A 20,551-nucleotide genomic window follows, 5' to 3' on the forward strand; every position below is an offset into this window, starting at 1 on the left:
CAGATAGAGGAAAGAGAACTCGAGTGTGGGTGGAATAGTTCGAAGATCCGACGAAGAGAGCGCTGGCTTTGCTCGGTTTGCGTGGAGATACGACCCTTCGAACTCGAAGGCGGCTCATTCGAGTCATTCGGTCGGTGTTTACCGCCACCGGACAGATCGTGCGCGCTTTTACGTGGCTGCGATCGCCGTCGGCGACGTCAGTGACGAGAACTCGTGGATTTTGTCGAAGCAAAGTCGATCGTCGATCGATCTTACGCGACGCAGTGCGAAACGCGGCGACGGAGTTCTCAGTTATTAAAAAAAAAGCGTTTTAGTTTATTGAATAAAAAAAATAATTAAAACATTAAAAACAACATTTCAACAAAAGATTCGTGTTTTTTCCAAAGATTGTTTTCGCCGCGCGAACGTGACGAGGCGAGGCGATAGTTCTCTGGTGAAAGCACCCGGCTCGATCATTTCGATCGCCCCGCGGAACTTTCGCGCTGTTAGGCGCGGTATAATAAAATGCGAGCCTCGGGCGTGCTCGCGCCGCTTCAACGGATTTCCGAACGGGAGACTCGCGAGTGAACGTTCCGCGATTACGAGTGATTTGCCCCGATCGATCCCGTCGATGGCGAAATCCGCGGCGGTGCGTTTATCTACGAGCGGGATCTATGACTTGGCGAACGTATAGGCGCGGGTGTGTTAACAGAATTGTGCTCTCGATCCTCGATACCGCGCGCACGTGTTACCTTATTCACGTGTCGATTAGGCGCGCTCGCGCGCAGATCATTTTCCTCGAAGGACGTAAATCGGCTGACTTAAGAATCTGCATGGGAAACTTGGAGTGACTCGGACTGCAAAATCCCCACGAATATTCGAACCTAATCCTCATAAATATTCGACCTGTCGTCACACCTTAACATGATTAGTAAGCGTCGGATTATCGGTCCGGTCACGTCATAAGTCCCCAAGCGTTCGCCAAATCCGTGTATCTTTCGATCTTGCGCGATCGTCATCGGAAAGCAGTCGCCCTCGGACGAATCTCTTCCCCGAGTCAGTCGACGAGAAGATGCCTTGATCGAGTCCTCTGGTCCCCGCAAAGATGACGCCCGATCGCTCGATCCGTTTTCCGGTGCTCCTGCTCCTCTTCACCTGCGTTTCTCGCACCTTCGTCCTCGGCGAGCAGCAATTCCTCGAGAAGCCGCCGCCCTACCAGGAAGTGTCGTCCGGCGACGATGTGCGGTTGCGTTGCATAGTGCAGGACAAGGGTGGCGAGTGCATCTGGCAAAAGGATCGGAGGCCGGTGGGCAAACACCCGGACAAGTACGAGTGGGCGAGCGGCCGCGGCGGCGGCGATTGCACCCTTCTGATAAAACGCGCCAATCTGTCCTTCGACGACGGCGACTGGGAATGCCAGGTCACCTCCAGCGACTTCACCCGCCAAGACGCGCTCTCGTCGGACAAGTCCAGACTGGTTGTCAGAGGTGAGAACTCGATTTTATTCCGTCCACCTTCGGCGGGACCTTTACGTTTGTATATACCTTTCAGTTTATCGCGGGTGTTTTCGTACCATTTACTAGAGAATGAGGAAGGAGTAATTTTTTTCGTGCTGGTAAACGGGAAAGGAATAAATATGTTATACAATAAGTAATGATGAATATATGTGTGATGAATATATGATGAATATATATATGATTAATTAGCTAAAGACTCTCGATATTAAAACTCTAACGAGTAAAAAGATTTCATATATATATATATATATATATATATATATATATATTAAAAATCTTTTATATATATATAATATATATATATATATATATATAGCTCATAGTTTGAATTTAAATATATAGTATTGTATAGAGCTGTTATACAACGGTTATATAAAATTGTATAACTGTTATATGAAATAACTACGTACATGATCTACATTTGCGTGGTATATTTAAATAGAAAATAGAACTAGATATTTACTAAAAATACAAAGACGATGCAAATGAAATTATTATGAAAAAGTTGGCACAAATTCTTGTACTCGCGTATAAAAATTTATTTTTTACGTTTTGCCCGCGCGATTAATGCACGTTTATATTTTGACATAATTTATGCAATCTATTAGCATATTCAGTGCAATCGCGAATATTTCGTTAAAGCGCGTTGGAGTCGTTCGGAAGCATCGTTAATAATCCGCGAACATTGACCTCGAGTGATGCAAGGAAACACACAAAGCAGCCGTTATGCTCTACTTTCCTGTAATTTTGCAATATCCGTGTTAATGGAAATTTGGTCGAGAGTGGCTCAATCGGCTCCTTTTTAGCTATCCCTCCTGGTAAGAGCACGGTAATGATAAGATCGCGGTCATTACTATTCGTCCGAGCGGAGGTAGCCGAACCTAAACATAACAATTTCTGTCTCGCTCTATCTTATCTGAAATGCACCCTAATGCGTGTTCCAGAAAAACCCCAAAAACCTCAACTGGAATACGCGAGGGCCCCTTTGGGCGCCACCCTAACGCTGAAGGAGGGGCAGGAAGTAATGATTTCCTGTGTTTCGAGATACGGAAATCCAGTCGCCCTCATCAAGTGGTAAGCTGACACTTTGTCCCTAAAACATTCGTATTGCGTCGCGATGAAGTTACTCTAATAACATAAAAACAAAATATAAGAAAAAAGAGAGATACCTATAATTTTTTAAAATGGAAAAAGATTTAAAAAAACTTGAAAACTGAAGACAATAAAAATGTATATGGCTATGTGTATAAAAGAGTGCCGGAATGTCTGAGAGAGATAAGGGTTTTAAAATTTAATGCGATGTGACATGAACGTCCAAAAAGAAAGCATTAATGTTTCACTTTACCTCCCTTTGTTTACGCACTCAAGTTACGAGAAAATCTCGTACGCGCGATAATTTCTCACTAATTGTAAGAAGTGTTCTGGCATGACGCCGATAGAAAGGAACGATAGAAAAAAAATGTTGAAAGGTTCAGAGTTTATACCCGATAATTACAAATGCATCCATTTGTATCTCAAACGGTCTTTTACGGTCTGAGACAGGGCGATTAGGAGTTAAACAATTTTACTTTTGGGCGCAATCGGCTGGCTATCGGAATGTTGACCATGCCTGCCGATCTTGATGGGACGAAATCTCCATTACAGTCGGTTAAAGGAGTATCAGATAATTTATACGAGTAAATTCCTGAGAAAGTAAACACAGCGAGGGAAAAAAGAAAAACATCTTCAAAATAAATATTTTCTTTAAATGCGAACTTTTCTATATATCTTCAATTATTTTCGTAATCCAGACTTACACACAATACACAATTCGTTCCTCGGAATTGAAATTTTTAAAAATTCTCAGAGATTATGCAAGGAATATTTATCTTTCCCAAGAAGGACGCTCGCAAAAAAATTTGTTTTTTTTTTTCACAATCCTTGGCCGAGAGGATATTTATATACCTGTCGGCGTCGGATATCGGTCCTCCGGAGCGATTCCCGAATATTTACCGATACGACATCGCAATAACGACATCCCGACTGTTTTGTGACCGTACTGATCGCTAGGAGGTCCGAGATAACACTTTCGGATTGCGTTTTTGCGACCCGGCGACGCCTCGTCGGGAGGCTAAAGTAGCGCGCTTTATGCACATTCCTGCGTATACACGGCTGCACTTGTTTTCTTACCACCGCAGAAAATACGGCCGTTTTCAAACGTGGAGCATCACGGCGCGGCGGGTTCGTAATAATGTTCGTATACGCGGCCGGGTCCGCTGATCCGAGAGCCGGTCTGGTGCAAGAAGCCGTGACGTTGTGTTTATGCAGTGGAAGGGCCGCGCGGAGGGATCGTCGTTTTGGTTTACGGTTCGCTGAATTTAGCCGCGCCTTATCTACGTTCTTATGCGATGTAAAACATCTGGTTCCTCACGATGGCACGCGCTTCTTTTGGAGGCTTACGCTCCGGGTCGCTCCCAGCGGGAGCGAGCGAGAGGGAAGAGAAGCAGCGGCGCAGCGGGTGTAATTTAAAGCCTGTACGGTGGCATATGTAGCCCCTTCACGAAGGGGGGCGAGACCCCATTGATGAATGGGTCTTTTGAGAAAAGCTAAGTTTCCGATGCGGCTCGTCATGTGTAACTTCTCGGAACGCACACATGTATGTAAATACGTTTGAAAGCCGTTTTAGTCTCTCACAGGCCTCTCCTTTGTACGTATCTCTTAAACTTGTGCGTCGGGTGGGTCCGATTGTAATTTAGCCTCTTTATTTTACTGCGTCCGAAGAGTTACGACCTTTTTACTTTTGCACGTTTACGTGGAAGACGGCGGCCGCGGCGCAGGCGGTTCGATCGAATTTTTATTTCGGAAGATTGTGCCCCGGTAACATTCGCGTTCCCACGCATTTATTTTTAGGGTCACGGGTACTAATGAAGAATTTCGTCCGGTGGAACTCGTCTGAAACAATATCGACCGCGCATTCTTTTACGACCGATAATAGCCACGCGGTTTAATGATCCCTGCCCGGTTTTCTTTTTCTTCGCGTTGCGGACACGACCACGCCGAGTATAATTATGTAGATTATAGCCATAGAAACCGAGAAACTGGCCGCGAGCGTATAGTCCCGCCGCCGCCACCGCCGCCGCGCCTGTGAATCTGTGAATCACGCGCTAGAAAAGGGTACGGATACCTTCTCTCTCAGCGGCCGGCGCATTTCTTTTTTTCTGGGAAGAAGGCCGGCCCGTTCGACGTAAACCGATAAATTTATGTGAATCACTCGCGGAAACGATACTGCACACGGAACTGTATGGTCTTGGGCTAATCACGAGCATCCAGCTTCCGTTTGCGCGTTTTCACGTGACACAGTGTCGAACTGGATATATATATGGGACGAAGAAAAAGCATAGGAACCTTTAAATACGTCAGAAATAGAACATTGTTGAAAACGATATTATATATATTTTTTTTTTATTTTATTTTTTTTCCCACAATTTTGAAAGAAGATGTAACGTATAAAACAATTTTTAATTATTATTATTGGTATTGTTTTGTAAAACAATAGATATTATTTCTAATCATTCCGTATAATCGACACACTGAAACCGCGAAAAATTTATTAAAACGTTTTATATTTTATTCTGATATATTTTAACGTGAAACATAAAATATCTATTTATTAAGAAAATTGAATTACATGAAAAGATATGATTCTAATTAAAGGATCGATGTTACTGATGTCTCATAAAAAATGCATGCTCTGAAAAATTTATTGCAAGCATTTATAATCTGTGTTTAAAACTGTGAGATATATCCTAAATTTAACGACTGGATCTCGCATCTTATTGATTTTTTGCCTAATCTGGAATCTTTTTTTTTTAGCGAAAATGTCGGCTAGTGTTTGTCACAAATTTCCAATTTCCGATATACATTAAACTATCCTTAGAACTATACTGTTAAATTTGTCATTAATTTAACTAAAACAATATTGATTTAATTAAACCAATGGAGTTAAAATAATGCTGTCTGTGTTAATAATAAATTTCAATACACATGGTTACATGGTAATTAAAAATAACAAAAAGTTATTTAACTCAAGGTATTGACTAAATTCCATCCTTCAATATTTAACAGTGTAGTTCTTAGATTACAAGCCTGTGTTCGAGTAAAGTCTGGTTAAAATTAAATGAGGTGTTAAACTGTCTGATATACCTGGGGCGGTAATGGTTTCAAATTTGCCTGACAGGTTCATAGGGAACAAGGAGGTGGAACCCGAATCGGCGCAGAGCAACGCAACGGAGGTGGATAATCCGAAGACCTGGGTGGCTCACAGTGTTCTACGGGTGCATGGTCAGAGGGAGAATCACGGTCTACCGATCCGATGTGTGACCATGCATCCGACGAGCAGCGCACCGATCAGCGTAGAGACACGACTAGACGTTCACTGTACGTGTGATCAATCTCTATTAGAGCTAATAAAACCAATTAAAAGTTATATACTATAAAGTTTATCAACATCCTCAAATATCATACACAATAATCAATGAAACTTGTCGAAAAATTGTTAGACATAATACATCTCTTCCGGAATAAATGTTATAAGGGAAACATTAAAATTGTCTTTGTCTGCAACAGTTCCCTGATGAAAAAAATTTCTCATATTTTCAGAAATTTTTTTCCAATTTCTCATGTTTTATGAAAAAATATACAATTTTTCAGATATTTTCAAAATAAATTGGATGAGGATTTTCGAAATACTTTAGTATCTGTTTAGTATATATGAAAATTTCTGATAAATTGCGCGGGTTTTCTCATATTTATTCAGATTTTTATAAAAATGTGTTGGCAGGAAAAATCTGAAGTATCTCATTATTATTTCGTTTGAGTTTTTCTAAAAAATGTTCCAATTTGTATAAAAAATCTAAAAAATTCTGAGACATTTTTCCACCAGGGTTCTCTTTATTATAACAGTTTTACTTCTTCGAAAAATTTATTTTTGCAAACTGTCAATTTAACGCATTAAAAAAAAACGGACGTCACACGTTATTAGAAAGTTACTTTTAAACATATGGTTTTTACTATTGTAACACGAATCTAAGATAACTTAGGAACAAGCCTTAGGTTTTATGCTCCTAAGCTGGGCAAAGTAAGATCAACACGTGCATCACAGCAGTGTCTTGCGGTTTCAGATTCGCCGGAAGTGCGACTCGAAACGAATCCGCAGCGGCTCACAGTCGCTCCGGAGGATACGGTGAGCTACTGGAACCTGCGGTGCTTGGCGGACGCCAATCCGGTCCCAAGCATCAAGTGGTACAAAGATGCGATGCCGCTCACCGTGTCGTCGATCGACGCCGCGTCCTTGCCGTCGGCGTTGCCGAAGCAGGGCAAAATGACGCTGTTAAACGAAACCGTGTGGGTCTCCGAATTGAGCTTTGAACCGGTCACAAGGTCCAACGCCGGCCTGTACTCGTGCAAGGCGACGAACGACGTCAGTGAAAGCGTACCCGCGAGTTACAGGCTCGATGTGCAATGTTCGTGGAATTACATTATGTCTTTCGCTTCCGATATACTTTGCCATTTTCCTTTCCCTCCGTAACTGTCTAAAAGCGATCTACGCAACGCTTAACGTCTTTCCTCGAAATGACAAGGTTCCTCTCTTCCTTCATAAAATTGCGTCACACATAAAGTTGTTATGCACAATTATATAGAGCGCTACTGTGGAAGTTGTACTTCTTGAACGTTTAACTCTCTCTCTCTCTCTCTCTCTCTCTCTCTCTCTCTCTCTCTCTCTCTCTCTCTCTCTCTCTCTCTCTCTCTCTCTCTCTCTCTCTCTCTCTCTCTCTCTCTCTCTCTCTCTCTCTCTCTCTCCCCTCTTGCGCAGAAAAATAAAAGGGAGGTTCGAAATATCTACACTCTGTTAAATATTAAAGAATGATATTTAAACCAGCACCTTGAATTAAATAACATTTTGTTATTTTTAATGTATCGAAATTTATTATTTTTTAACACACACAAAACTGTATTATTTTTAACGGTATTAACTCCATTGGTTTAGTCAAATTAACGTATTGAGTAAGAGCAGTAGCGAACTATAGGAATGATTAAAAATGACTGGAATTGAGTATAATTTGACACTAAATTTAACAGTGTATAGACAAGATTCAACGTAGTTGTAACGTTCGCCTTTAATATTGCTTTATTTATTTATAAATCAGTATAAATAAGAATCGTTTATTCCATTTGCTATCTTAAAGCGAGCATACAATCGACAGACACTCGGTTGTGCATTTGCTAATTGTGTTTCTCTGTAGATAAACCACAGTTGAAGAACAAAGGAAATGGCACATTCCTAAACGTGGAAACGGCGCTGTTAAACTCCAGTGTGGAAGCCTTCGAGTGTCCCGAATACGAGGCGAATCCACCTGCTCAATATAAATGGGTGCATCTTCGCGGTAGCTTGACGGAGACGATCGAGAACCATGTGCAGAACAAAGGCGGCGGCCGACGTCTGTACCTTCAGAATATCATGTGGTCCGACGAAGGCGAATACCGTTGCAGCGCCTTCAACACGATCAACGGCGTTATGCAAGAGACCAAATGCGAAAGACAATACGTGCTGCACGTGAACGGACCGCCGGAAATCCAGACCACTGGCGGTCGAGACTTCTACGAGTCCGTCGGATGGGCCGGGGAGCCCGTGCACAGGCTCAAATCTCGATTCTGCTCGCTACCGTCACCGAAACTGGTCGCCTGGCAGTGGGGCAGTTCTCACATTCGAGCCGGTACAGAAAAATATCTTTTTGCTAAGTAGCGGCTTAAATCAGGTCTCGGCTCAATTCTCACTTGAACGTGAATAAATCTCTTTTCAATTGTGCAGAGCAGCCGACTCTATGGAAATACTGAATCAATAGATAAAAATTACGCAGTACTTATTTATCCTTGTTTGAGAAAATAAAATTCCGATTGTAACCAAGTAGACAAATTTAGATGGTGCAGTTCGATTGAGAGTTCAATATTTGATAGTCGAGTCAAGTCGCTAACAAATCGTATCTCTGGCTCCGCGTTTTTTTTTTTTTTTATTTTTTTTTATTTTTTTCATTTTTTTTATTTAGTCTTAATTTTTCAACAGGAGAGAGCATTCATCCGAAGTACGAGGCTCTGCCGTTGGAGCGGATCGTCGAGAATAAGATAGGGACCAACTGTTACTGGGCCAAGCTGGAGATTAAGGAGCTGCGGAAGGAAGACTCTCGGATGTACACTTTATTAGTGGAGAGCGACAAGGGCCGGGACTCGACGAACATCATGTTGATAGTGAGAGACCCCGCAGAGATGCGCGTGATAGCCGCGGCCGTGGCGGTCGGTCTGTTATTCCTGCTGCTGCTGGTCTCCGTCAGCGTGTACTCGTTGCTGAAGATGCGACGTGGACGGTACCGGCAGAAGGTGGAGGAGGAGGGCAGCATCGCGGCCGACGCGCTCTACGGGAACGGCGCGTCGTTGGACCAGCAGAAGTCTATCAATTCGTCCCACGCGAAGACTTTCGCCAGAAAGTCCAGCTTAGACGGCAACCAGAGCGTGTACGATTATAGCCGCATCGCGAAGCAGACGCGTGCCATGAGCCCGGAAGCACTGAAGGTCAGGAGAGCACCCATGGTCCTACAGCCGCCCACCATTGTGTAAAATATGCGGACCTCCGTCTCTCCCATTGATATCGAATCCCCTCCCTTATCGTCGAATCTTGCTCCTCTCAGCAATGGATTCTACCTTTGTTGTAGTCATATCTCTTTCTATTATTCTTACATCAGTCTACTTCCTTCTTGAGATATATTTACGACTTACTCTAGATTATACATATGTGTAAAATCAGAGATACTTTTTAATTACTTTAATGACGTAATACGCAATGTGTATATTTGTATCGAATGTTATATAGTCTGATATTTATATCGAGAACTTAACACAAGTGTTCTCGCAAGACTGCCAACTGTTGTTGCGTATCTTTGTATCGTTAAAAAAATTTTTAATCTTTTTTTTTCTACATTTAAGTTATTTATTATACCGTGTTGTTCATAGTATTTTACCGTGGTAAGGCAACAATAGCAATCTGTCCATTCGAAATGCAGGCACATCGTGATAAATATTGTATGAAGAACTCGCGTACCGGTGCAAAGTATAGTCCACGTCGTCGAAGCGGAACGAAGCGTAACTTTAATAGCGGTCGCATCTCAGTGATTTTAATGGCGGTTGCGCGACGAGGCGGGGATCAGTGCAAAACTGGACCTCACGGAAACTGTTATATACAGTTCCCGATTTTGATACTCTTCAACCAAGATGGAATGTAGAAAGAAATTCTACGAGCCTCTTATTTCGAGAATGGCGCAAAACATTATTATTTCGACTTTACATACGTTCGAAATAGATGACTCAAGTAGGAAATAAGCATCTTTTTTTGCGACAATCATTTATTATACGAAAATAAATTATACAAAACGTATTATTAAATAATATTATATATATGTATATATATACATACATATATTATATACGGTGCGTGCGAAATCGTAGTATAAGCGAGAATAAGGTAATTTCTCTCTCCTAAAATAAGTCAAAATTAAAAAAATTTTTGTTCATGCGAGACTTTTCGAAACGATTTTGAAAATCTATCAATAAACATGTATTTGATACTACGATTTCGCACACACACCCATGTATATGTGTACATATATATATATATATATATATATATATATATATATATACATATATAATAAAATAGTATTAGAATAAATAGAAAAGGAACAATCTTTTTGTTCATGATTGCTGGAAATCACCTTCTTGTTGCTCCTGTTGCAGAATAGCCGAGTGCATGGCTTTTAAAAATTTGGATAATGTACTTTTGATCGTGGATGTATGAAGAGCATGCGCCAAAAATGGTATTTTTCTTAAGGTACGACCGGTTAAGCCTTCGCTCTCACGGCTAAGCTCCAAAAGTTTTAGACTATTTTTGGTGTCTTCATATTCTGCGTATCCAAGTACCTTTAACTGCGATATGTCGTGTATCTCTTCATCTTCCAAAATTCCAGTCTAGAATATATATATATGAAATAATATATATATATATATTAGTATTAACCGAGAAATATCATTGATACTAAGTAGATAGTAGATATTACTAAATAAATTTAGTAATATCATAATATGGAAAGGTAAAAGCCATAGTGGTGTAAGTCAAATTTTTTAAGATATTGACTCGTGTGCATAGATGCAATCTATACAATATATAAATTGTATCTATGCACACAAGTCATTTTAAAAAATTTGACTGTGTACCACTATGGCTTTTATCCCTCCATATGTCTTGTATTAGAATCGTAAATTGCAGAAAGTGCTAAGAGATGTATTACTTTAACACTATAATCGATATTTATATATTAAGTATTTATATGTTATTGCGTTTCACAGGATTAAGAAGAGACATACATACCCTCATTAATTCTTTTAAGCACGAATGATAAATATTGTAAATAGCAACCTCGGATGGGTATCCGAGATACTGCTTTATGTCCGCTCGATCGACGAACGCAAGATCTATAGCTTCCGTCATATTGCTCGTCGTTAAAATTAAAACGTTCGGATACCGTTTGATCTGATCCAACTGCGTGAGCAGTGCGTTCACAACGCGTATGGAATCAGACGGTTCGGTGCCGTTGCTGCATAATTTACGTGCGTGAGCTAACGACTCTACCTCATCGATCAGAATGCATATCAGTGCACTTTCGTCCTGAACCAAATTCTTTATTTCGTCGAACAACTTCATAACAAGTTTCCCACTCTGCAACAAATACAAAAAATAACACTAACTTTAATATCGAATGGTATAATATGTGAGTCATGTTACCTAATTGTGAAGATTGTTATTAATTAATATATAGATTAAAAATCTTGAATTCATTTCTTCCATCACTGATTTTAATCCTACATTTCACCGTCCCTCTTCTAAAGCGAGGTAAATAACAGTCAGATACATACCTCAGAAAACCATTTTGAAAATAAGCTGTGGCTATTAATTTCTATAAATTTTCCATGAGTAAAGCGATCTCCCATACGAACAACAGCTTTTTGAGCGAGAGCTTTGCACATACTGGTTTTGCCTGTACCTGGAGGACCGTGCAACAACACCACTTTATTCCAGCTTATAATGTTTGAATTAACAGCGTGATCAGAAAATAACATTGTAGTCTCCACGAAACGTAATAACTAAAAAAAAAAAAAGGAAAAGAAAAAAGAAAATTAAAAATAAGTACTGATATATAAAATCACTGTATATGAAGATACACCGCAAGTAACTGCGATGATACGTACAGCAAAATCATCTAAATTGATTATCTATTAAATTTACTAACGTTATTCTTTATATCACAATCGTAATACAGATTTTCCCACATGTAGTGAAATTCCTGTGCGGGTAACAACCAGTGACATGCAACTGGCAATTCATCAGAGTCACATGTTATCGTTTCTATGGCAGCATCCTCCTGCGTCAGTCTATAGACATAATACTTGACGCTAGCTCCATGAATTTTGAACGTTCCCCTCTGAAATAAATATGATATATTTACGCAAATACACAAAATCGTTTCGCAATAAATTAATGTGAAAATTGACAATACCTCCACATAGTCAGACGAGAATATCATGGATTCCACATGATCTTTTATAATTGTATTTGTAAAATCTTTGCCATATAGAATAACATCGAGAGGAATTTCTTCCAACAAATGTAATTCTGAATTGACCGTTTCTTCAATTTTGGTTTTCGACAAAGTACTAAAACAATAGAACAGATGTAAATCAATTAACGTTATCGAAATGCGATCAAGTATCAAGTCCCTGTAAAGTTTTCATAAAATTGATTTCAGGTGCAATTAAGTGCAAACTCAAGTCCTACTGAAATTGACTAGAACTATCGGAACATTTGAAATCTTCGATTATCAATATTATAAAATATTATAAATTATTGTCCCAATAAAATTGTTTCAATAGTCGAAGAGAGCGTCGCTTCGTGAGGAATACATTTTAGTCTCTACTTTATTACAAGGTTCACATCTCTCTCAATATTCCCATAGGAAATTATCTAATAATCAAGACTAAGAAATCACTCTAATTATTTTATCATGACAGTGCCTCTTAATACTACAAGGATTGGCCACGGGCCAATTCTTCCAGAATCCAATCTCTTTCAAGGTTAACACGAATATAACGAACGAGACGATTCTAATTGAACATCAAATCAACATATTCGTGACCCTGCCGACAGAACGCGTCCCAAACCAATTCGAACAAAGGAGTGAGCAATACCTGCTGGCATGTTGACACACTTCTACGTGTAACACGTTCTCCTCCGGATTCTCCTCGTTCATCCCGAGCGTTCTTACGAGTATGACGGGGTAGGACAGGACACAGGACAATTTACGAGACAAGATCCGAATGGATCCCTAATGCCACATAATAGACGAGATCTCGGTGAAATCGGGTGCCTCTCTCCGTCGACAGACGCCGTTCCGCCTACCTTCGCAGTTCGCGTCGCTTCGTCCGGCTCGTGCCGGATGCAGCCGGATGCCAGATGCCAGATTCAAAGTTTGAAGTCGTTGTTGAGCCATGAAGTGGCGAGACCCTAGAAGCCGGCGGAACGAAGTCCAGAAAGTGTCTAGCGGATTCCGGCCGGCGCCTTATCCGTCGTAGGTAATTCCAGAGAGTTCTCTCTGGCTCCGGTAATTCCGAGCGTTGCTAGAAACTGCTAGAAACGTCGATTCGATCGCTTCTAGATGGTATACATACAATATACAATCTAGAAGTCGACGCGCGACGTTTCTAGAGACGTAGGAGAGAAATATACAGAATGTCGTTCTATTTCGGGACAGATTCTACGATCAATTTGCAGACTTCCTTTGATGGAGATCAGTTTCTTATTTGTAATTCATTTTATATAAAATATGTATAAGCCTCACGTTTTAAAATATTGAGATATTTTAAAATAAAAAGTCAGCTGTCTGAAATTATAACAAACGAATTTGATTTGACGCGAATAAAAGTAATAATTGATAATAATAATTTTCAATAATAATTTGATTTTACTTGATGTATCACAAATTTATTAACATTTTCTATCTTTTCAAAGATAAAAGTTAAAAATTATGAAAATGAAGATTTAGTTAATTTTTTTCAATTTAAATAATCCCTTTCGAAAACTGTTCGAAGAACAATTCTAGCACATCCATTTGATAACATACCTTCGATTAATCTTACCAAACTGAATTTACACGGATTTAAAGATATATTCTAAAGCTGATTTCATTCTAAGAAATGCAAACACGCAACTTCTTATATATATGAACTATATTGCTATTTAAATTTCTATAGAGATGATAGACATATATTTTCTAAAATAAGACGTTTATTCATATTTTATTCCTGGTCTGATGTAAAAATACGAAAATTTGCTCACTCGCGACTATATTTTGCAAGATAAGATTCATGTTTATATTCCACACCCATCATAAAGATATTGGGGAACCCGCCTTCCCCCCCCCCCCCCGGCGCGGTTATCATTTCGCCAAAACGTACGAGACGCCTCGCTCCCCTCGCTCGCTCACGTCTGGAAAGATCGAACCGTTTCTCGACGCATGCGCAGCCGTATAAATACGCCGGGCTACGCGCCGAGTGAGTTCAGTTCAGTACGGTTCAGTAAGCTATCAGAATCGGATTATCGACAGGCGCAAGTGAGCGATCGCAGCTGACTGAGCTGACATCAGTAGAGAGTTGCAACAAGTGACTCAATTCCACGCAAAGGCGATCGCGTGTCGTATTCCACTTGGAGCGTGTTCGCGAAGTCATCACTGTCAGCGAGAGACGAATCCTGCGAAATGGACCTGGTACCATTCATCGTTGGTACAGACTGGGAGGACCTGATGTGCCAATCCCTCCTGGACCAGCTCTTCGGCTCGGACGATCGCCGACCGAAACGGCTGCCAGTAGTGCCGGTGCCGGTTGAGAGTGTCGGCCAGAAGCTGATGGGACCGCAACGGCGTGACGAACTGGACGAGCTCAGGGACATGTTGAAGCTGGCGATCAGGCGTTGCGAGAATCCGTCGCCCCCCGTCAACAAGGACGACTTCCAGGTGGTGCTGGACGTGCAGCAGTTCAAGCCGGAGGAGATCGGCGTGAAGATCGTGGACGATCACCTCGTCGTCGAGGCCAAGCACGAGGACCGGCAGGACAGGCACGGCTGGGTATCCCGCCAATTCGTCCGCAGGTACCCTCTACCGCAGGACATCGACGTCGACAACATGACGTCCAAGCTGTCCTCCGACGGTCTCCTGACGCTCGTTGCGCCGAAGAAGCGGCCGTTGAAGGACGAGTCGGTGAGGACGCTCCGAATCGAGTGCACCGGCAAGCCCTTCGTCCAGAAGCGGGAAAAGCCAAAGACGCTCGAGCAGGGTGAGAAGGAGAAGAAGCAGGAGTGAGAAATGGACTCTTCGAAGTATTAACTGTTCATATTGTTCGTTAAATCTATATTGTGTTCCTGTGTGTATAATTCTACGGATGTACGATAGATCTATCGACAGTTAGAGATGTATGAACTTTGACATCGGTCTATTTTACAAGTTAGTCCCTGTGATATGATTAAAGTTACGATTACTTTTATACGAGGGCGTTTCCAAGTCCGTACAATGCATTTATTTAAAGATTATTCATTCATTTAGTCATTTTTAACAGACTCAATTTAACCAATAATATTTACCACTAGCTCCTAAATTAACTACTAAATTAAGAAACGTGACTTCCAATTTCATAAATTGATCCATTTTTTATTTTTTATTAAAATTTAGTTTCATCGATATCTGTGCTGGGGTAGCTAAACGGAAGAATTACTACTGAAATTGTATCATGAACTTTCACAATAAGATAGGATAGTAGATGAGCTAGGATGTATTTATTATTAGGTGTACTCGCGCGCGCGCGCGAATATAGTTTTTGTTTTTGTCTGGAACATAGAAAATTAATGATTGTAAAACTGATGTAAGACTGCGATCATTTGTCAAATACATATAAAATTTTTTTTTTTAATTACAATGGTGTTATTTTATCACCCTATTGAACTTACCACTTCCTTATTCCTTTATCTCATTGACATAGTCACGTTTATCATTGTATACATATTTATTTTCGAGAAGTTTTCTATGAAGTAACTTATTCTACGCGTTATTTTAGAACCATAGGATGTCTTTATTCTTTAGTTTATAATTTATTTTTCTTTAGCAGAAGTATTGATAAGTGTCAAAAATCTTCGAATTAAAGTAATTAAACGATTGAGAAAGGAGAACTTACTTACGAAGCAAAAGATGAATAAAACTGTGCTTGATTAATTTCAAATCTAGTTCAAGCAAATGTTCGGTTAATTGCAACGATACGTGATACAAAAAATTAAAAAGTTACAGTAAATAAATATTTTCTTTCCCCCGTTTTCTTCCGTATACCGATGTCGATTAGAAGAAAATTGAAAAACTTGTATAGTTAAAATATATAGTTAAAATAGCATTCTAGCGCATTGCACTTCAATATTTTATATTATTTTTTTTAAATACATAATAATAAGAAAATTATAACGTAAATCTTAGTTAATATATAAATTACTTAGTTAATATATATATAAATATAATATATAATATATAAATATTATAAAAAATCGATCTGGCACTTCACGTAATTCGCAACTATTGACGTGCAATCGACAATGCCATTTTCTGACCACCAAACCTGCATGTTTGTTTTCTATTCCTTGTACGTACGATGATGGATGAAAAGCGTTATAATTGCGTGATATTGTTAAACAAATGGTAATTTCCGTAACACCTTTGCTCATTCGTCGTGTTGACTTTGTACGTCATCTCGACTCATTTAACCGTCAAATGTGAGTGAATTGCGTCATGCTTTTCTGTGCCACTGACGTGGCTCAATTTCGTTCTTCTAAATGTTCTTTTTTAATAGAAGCTAACCTTCCTTTTTCAGTTTTAATCTTCTTAAAAAAAAATCTGCACAAAATCTTTAATATATATATATATATAGCCTATTGAGATGAAACAGATTATTAATAAAATCTTTGTTATGATATATAAACGACCTGAGCATGTATTATACCCTGTGGACGTTTTCTGACATATGCGAGAAGATAAATCGATGGAGATTCTTAACTACGCCGAAGTTTGAACCAAATAGCTATCGACAAACAGTAGAAAGGAACAATTGAGCACATCTCCGTTCATTCACCGTTTATTGTGCGGATAGAGGGTTGAGCATATTGGCGGAGGATCTATTTTAACTACGAGAGTGCAGCTTCCAATCGCGGTAATTTTTCGAAGCCCTGCAACGTCATGGAATGTACCTCCCCAGTCCTCCCACCCAGGCCGAAAACCGTCTGACATAAATAGCGGTCGCAACGACGGACGTGTCAGTTGTTGAAATTCCTGTGCGAGTACACGAGGCATTGCATTCTACGCAAGCAGCGGGTAGCACGTAGCACGCTGGTGTTTTCGACGAAGCTGTGAAATCGAGATAACCGATTCGTATAAGGAAGTAGAGAGAACACATCGACGACGTCATGTATCTCCTACCGCTGTTGTTCTCGAATCTCCATCTGGGCCTGGACGCACCCGTCGGCGGCGTCGGCTCGCTAGACCCAACTCTCGGCAGAATGAGCCCTGTCCGACTGGAAGACTTAACCCGCATCTACCCGACCGCCAGTTTCGACCGCGGGGTACTGGACTTCTACTACAGACCGTGGGCGGACCTGCTGAACAATAGGCATCAGCATGTCCTCAGTTCCACGAACATTGACGACACCGTCTTCAAGATAACCCTAGATGTGAAGGAGTACAATCCGGAGGAGGTCACCGTCAAGGTGGTGGACCGTTGGGTGGTCGTCGAGGGCAAGCACGAGGCGACGAAAGACGACGGCAACGCCTGGTCCCGGCAATTCGTCAGAAAATATCTGCTACCCAGTCGCGCTGAAGTGGACAAGATAAAGACCACGTTATCGAGCAACGGCCTCCTGACAGTCACGGCCCCGTTGAAGCCGAAGGATGAGAGAGTGATCAAGATCGAGCAGACTGGAAAACCGGCCGTTCCTCCTAACAGCCAGAAAGAGGCTGGCGAGTCCGAATTGTCCGAAACGGTCCCGGCCGTCGAGAGGAAGTTGGAGAACAACGAGGTAGTTCGGGAGGAAGTGACGGCGACGCAGGCACAGGAAGCAGGACCAAAGCCGGAAAAATGACAGACTGAATTACACGGAATCTTTTTTTTTTTTCGTTCTATTTGATACGTAATTTTGTTGTTTTACACTTTGCACTTACTCCTACAAAACTACGTTCCTCGCTCTGTTGGCTATAACTATAATACATTCCTTATTGTATTGTAGTTACATATATATGTAATATATATCGGTATATATATATATTACCGATTATGAGATGTTTAGTGCCATACTAATCCATCCTTGAGAGAAATGTAGTTGTGTGTGTTTTTATATTGATGATAAAATAAACGGGTTTTTATCAGCATCCAACGTTATTATTATTTAGTTCGTTCATATCGTTCAGATAATGTTATGTTTGATTAATAGAAATCATATTTACATAATACAAAAAAATATACGCGCATATTCCTACATAATTTTTCTTATATATTCACGCACTGAGTATGTTTAAACTGCTAATAATCGGATTGTTCGTTTTCGCTGCACTTCTGAACTAGTGCAACATAGTGCAATAAGTTAGAATGAAACAAATATATTTTCTTTCATTCTAACTTATTGCATTACTTAGGTCAGAAGTGCAGCGAAAACGACCAGGCCTCACGATAACGATTCAGAGAATTTAAATTTCTAAAAAAAGGATCAATAGAAATTGCTTGCTATATCAAATTTTAATGCAATAGCTTACGGTAAATTAAGGAAAAACGCAATTGAGCGCATCTCGCATCTCTCTTTGTCTATCAATAGAAAAGAAAGACAGTCGAGTGTATGTGTCCGTCGGCTATTAATTACTGATCGACTGCAGTAAATACGCAGGAGCAGCGAGAAGGCTCTACTTTATACTAAACGAAAATAGAACGCAGAAATAGTCTCTGAGGTGCGACTCTCCGTAGGTCTTTACCCCGCAGATTTACTACAGTTTGTTCTATAAATATCGTTTTGTCGAGGTCAAGTTAAGCTTGCTTGCGATATGATGATCAGCTTCATTAACTGAGTCATATAACTGTTCATCGAGAATAATAATCAAAATAATAAAACTAAGACGTAAAATAATGTTCACACGATGCACATTTTTAATAAATTTTGAATATACTTACAGATTTATTCTCTGCTGTTACAAATCTAACAACATCATTTAAGAATCAATAAGAATAGTGTTAGATAATAACAACAAAAGAAAATGCGAGAAACATGAAACGATATTTTTAAAAGTTTTTAGAATTTGCTTGACTGTAATGAAAAATAAGATGAGAAATCATTTAATTTACGATGTTTATAGTTAAGTAATATATATATATTTGTAGAAAAAGATTTTAATCTAGAAGAAACCCGAGAATTTTTAAATACTCTATTTATGCAACAATCGTTTCGTCCGTGAAATAATTCGACATCTGCAGTTGGATCATTTAAAATTTAAAAACGATAATCGATTTGGTACTTATATTCATTATACGAGCGCCACTTTCAATTTTTTTCTACTTGAAAGCGATTAAAATTTAGTTTTATATATATATATACAATATATATGTATATGTGTGCGTGTGTGTGTGTGTGTGTGTGTGTATATTAGAAGTATAGCGACCGTATTATGAATAAGTACCGTCGATTCTATTTATCGTTAGTCTAGACTTTTTGACTCTAGCATCACCTTGATACTTATCATTATTGCTTATCTGCTTATAGTGCACACATATGCTTTGCAAACAGTGCCATGTAAACTGTCTATATAATGACAGGAAAAATCCAGAAGCGTCGCTTTAGCGATGAAGCGTTTTATCAGGTCATATCGATTCAAAAAATATAATAAAATAAAACAGCCGTTACTTACTGCTGAATTAAATTTCGGGTATTTCTGCGATTGACTCGACAATATTCAGTAGAAGTTGAACAGAGATTTTCTCTCTCTCTCTCTCTCTCTCTCTCTCTCTCGCCGCACTGTTTATGTGCGGACCCAAGGACATCGCAGCGAGATTAAACGATTATCTTGACAAATATTCGCTGGCCTTCAGGTAGCAAAACATTCTCGACTTACAATTAGAAAACTGTGTTTTAAAATGGCACAAGCATCATTGTGTGCAGTTTGTAATTTAGTGCGTGACTAAAATGTGTCGATGTTTGACGCGCCATAAAATATATGTAAGATAAGGATCAGTGGTTGGCATTCACAGTCGGTTCTTATATTTAAGACCGTCTTGAATACAATCTTTAGGTGTCACGCGCGAACTAATCACAGAACCGTATTAGCATCTTAAGACATTATACTTAAGACCGCCTTGAAATAAGAATCGACTATAAATTACCGGCCAATGATCTAATTGCGTAACACTTTTTGGAAATATTTTTCGTCTAAAATGCCTTTCTGTTTTATACCTCTTTTAATCAATCTGTAAATAGTAAAGTTGCGAGGAAAAATTTTTTTTATCGAAAGAAACATTTTTGTTCTAAACGAATTTTTAACAAAATTAATGAAATCAGATACCAAAATTTACAGTTTGTCTTCTAACTTTTATTTATTTAAAGATGTTAACGCAATATTTTGTCTGGTACTCTTCAAGTTCCTGGATAGAAGAAAAAATGTTTTAAAGAAAATACTTTCATATAAAAGGAAAGAGACAATTAAAAGAACTTTTATCACCAATTTTTCCATCATATCAATAACAGATTCAAAATCTGCTGTTTTTTTTTCATAATTGTTTTCTTTCCCGTATAATTTTTTAAACAATCTCATCGATTAAAATGTCTAACTATATCAAAATATATTTAATTTGACAGAATAATG

At 39.5% G+C, this 20,551-nt stretch overlaps 4 protein-coding genes across 5 annotated transcripts in view; 3 read left to right on the plus strand and 1 right to left on the minus strand.

Moving 5' to 3' along the window:
- The window catches only part of LOC143896784 (synaptogenesis protein syg-1), a 143,526-nt gene extending 133,310 nt beyond the window's left edge, over positions 1 to 10,216 (plus strand). For both annotated transcript variants that reach the window (XM_077404805.1, XM_077404806.1), the window contains 6 exons: positions 387 to 1,466; positions 2,441 to 2,570; positions 5,713 to 5,912; positions 6,656 to 6,997; positions 7,778 to 8,248; positions 8,596 to 10,216. In XM_077404805.1, the coding sequence (XP_077260931.1) occupies positions 1,085 to 1,466; positions 2,441 to 2,570; positions 5,713 to 5,912; positions 6,656 to 6,997; positions 7,778 to 8,248; positions 8,596 to 9,143 (2,073 nt within the window). In that variant the 5' untranslated portion in view covers positions 387 to 1,084 and the 3' untranslated portion in view covers positions 9,144 to 10,216. The remainder of the gene's footprint in view (positions 1 to 386; positions 1,467 to 2,440; positions 2,571 to 5,712; positions 5,913 to 6,655; positions 6,998 to 7,777; positions 8,249 to 8,595) is intronic.
- Positions 10,185 to 13,158, minus strand: Pch2 (pachytene checkpoint 2 protein). Its single transcript, XM_077404810.1, has 6 exons — positions 12,822 to 13,158; positions 12,134 to 12,290; positions 11,867 to 12,058; positions 11,493 to 11,720; positions 10,948 to 11,295; positions 10,185 to 10,547 (listed from the first exon to the last, which is right to left on the minus strand). The coding sequence occupies exons 1-6, from the start codon at positions 12,881 to 12,883 to the stop codon at positions 10,275 to 10,277; spliced, it is 1,260 nt and encodes a 419-aa protein (XP_077260936.1). The 5' UTR covers positions 12,884 to 13,158; the 3' UTR covers positions 10,185 to 10,274.
- Positions 13,159 to 14,180: 1,022 nt separating this feature from the next.
- Positions 14,181 to 15,586, plus strand: LOC143896788 (heat shock protein 23-like). The gene has a single exon (XM_077404812.1). It carries the CDS (start codon positions 14,387 to 14,389, stop codon positions 14,984 to 14,986), a length of 600 nt encoding a protein of 199 aa, XP_077260938.1. The 5' UTR covers positions 14,181 to 14,386; the 3' UTR covers positions 14,987 to 15,586.
- Positions 15,587 to 16,636: 1,050 nt separating this feature from the next.
- On the plus strand, positions 16,637 to 18,094 carry LOC143896787 (protein lethal(2)essential for life-like). The gene has a single exon (XM_077404811.1). It carries the CDS (start codon positions 17,122 to 17,124, stop codon positions 17,791 to 17,793), a length of 672 nt encoding a protein of 223 aa, XP_077260937.1. The 5' UTR covers positions 16,637 to 17,121; the 3' UTR covers positions 17,794 to 18,094.
- The last annotated feature ends 2,457 nt before the right edge of the window (positions 18,095 to 20,551 follow it).

Source organism: Temnothorax americanus, unplaced genomic scaffold, assembly GCF_048541705.1.
Source record: "Temnothorax americanus isolate GAGA-0224 unplaced genomic scaffold, ASM4854170v1 Scaffold2, whole genome shotgun sequence".
Taxonomy (NCBI): domain Eukaryota; kingdom Metazoa; phylum Arthropoda; class Insecta; order Hymenoptera; family Formicidae; genus Temnothorax; species Temnothorax americanus.

Excerpts from the sequence above, each read along its gene's own strand:
- Pch2 (XM_077404810.1), bottom strand. The coding sequence starts at position 12,883 with ATGAACGAGGAGAATCCGGAGGAGAACGTGTTACACGTAGAAGTGTGT. Across the intron at positions 12,291-12,821 it reads GTGTGTCAACATGCCAGCAG|TACTTTGTCGAAAACCAAAA; the intron begins GTATTGCTCACT and ends CTATTGTTTTAG. Across the intron at positions 12,059-12,133 it reads TCTCGTCTGACTATGTGGAG|AGGGGAACGTTCAAAATTCA; the intron begins GTATTGTCAATT and ends TATTTATTTCAG.
- LOC143896788 (XM_077404812.1), top strand. The coding sequence starts at position 14,387 with ATGGACCTGGTACCATTCATCGTTGGTACAGACTGGGAGGACCTGATG.
- LOC143896787 (XM_077404811.1), top strand. The coding sequence starts at position 17,122 with ATGTATCTCCTACCGCTGTTGTTCTCGAATCTCCATCTGGGCCTGGAC.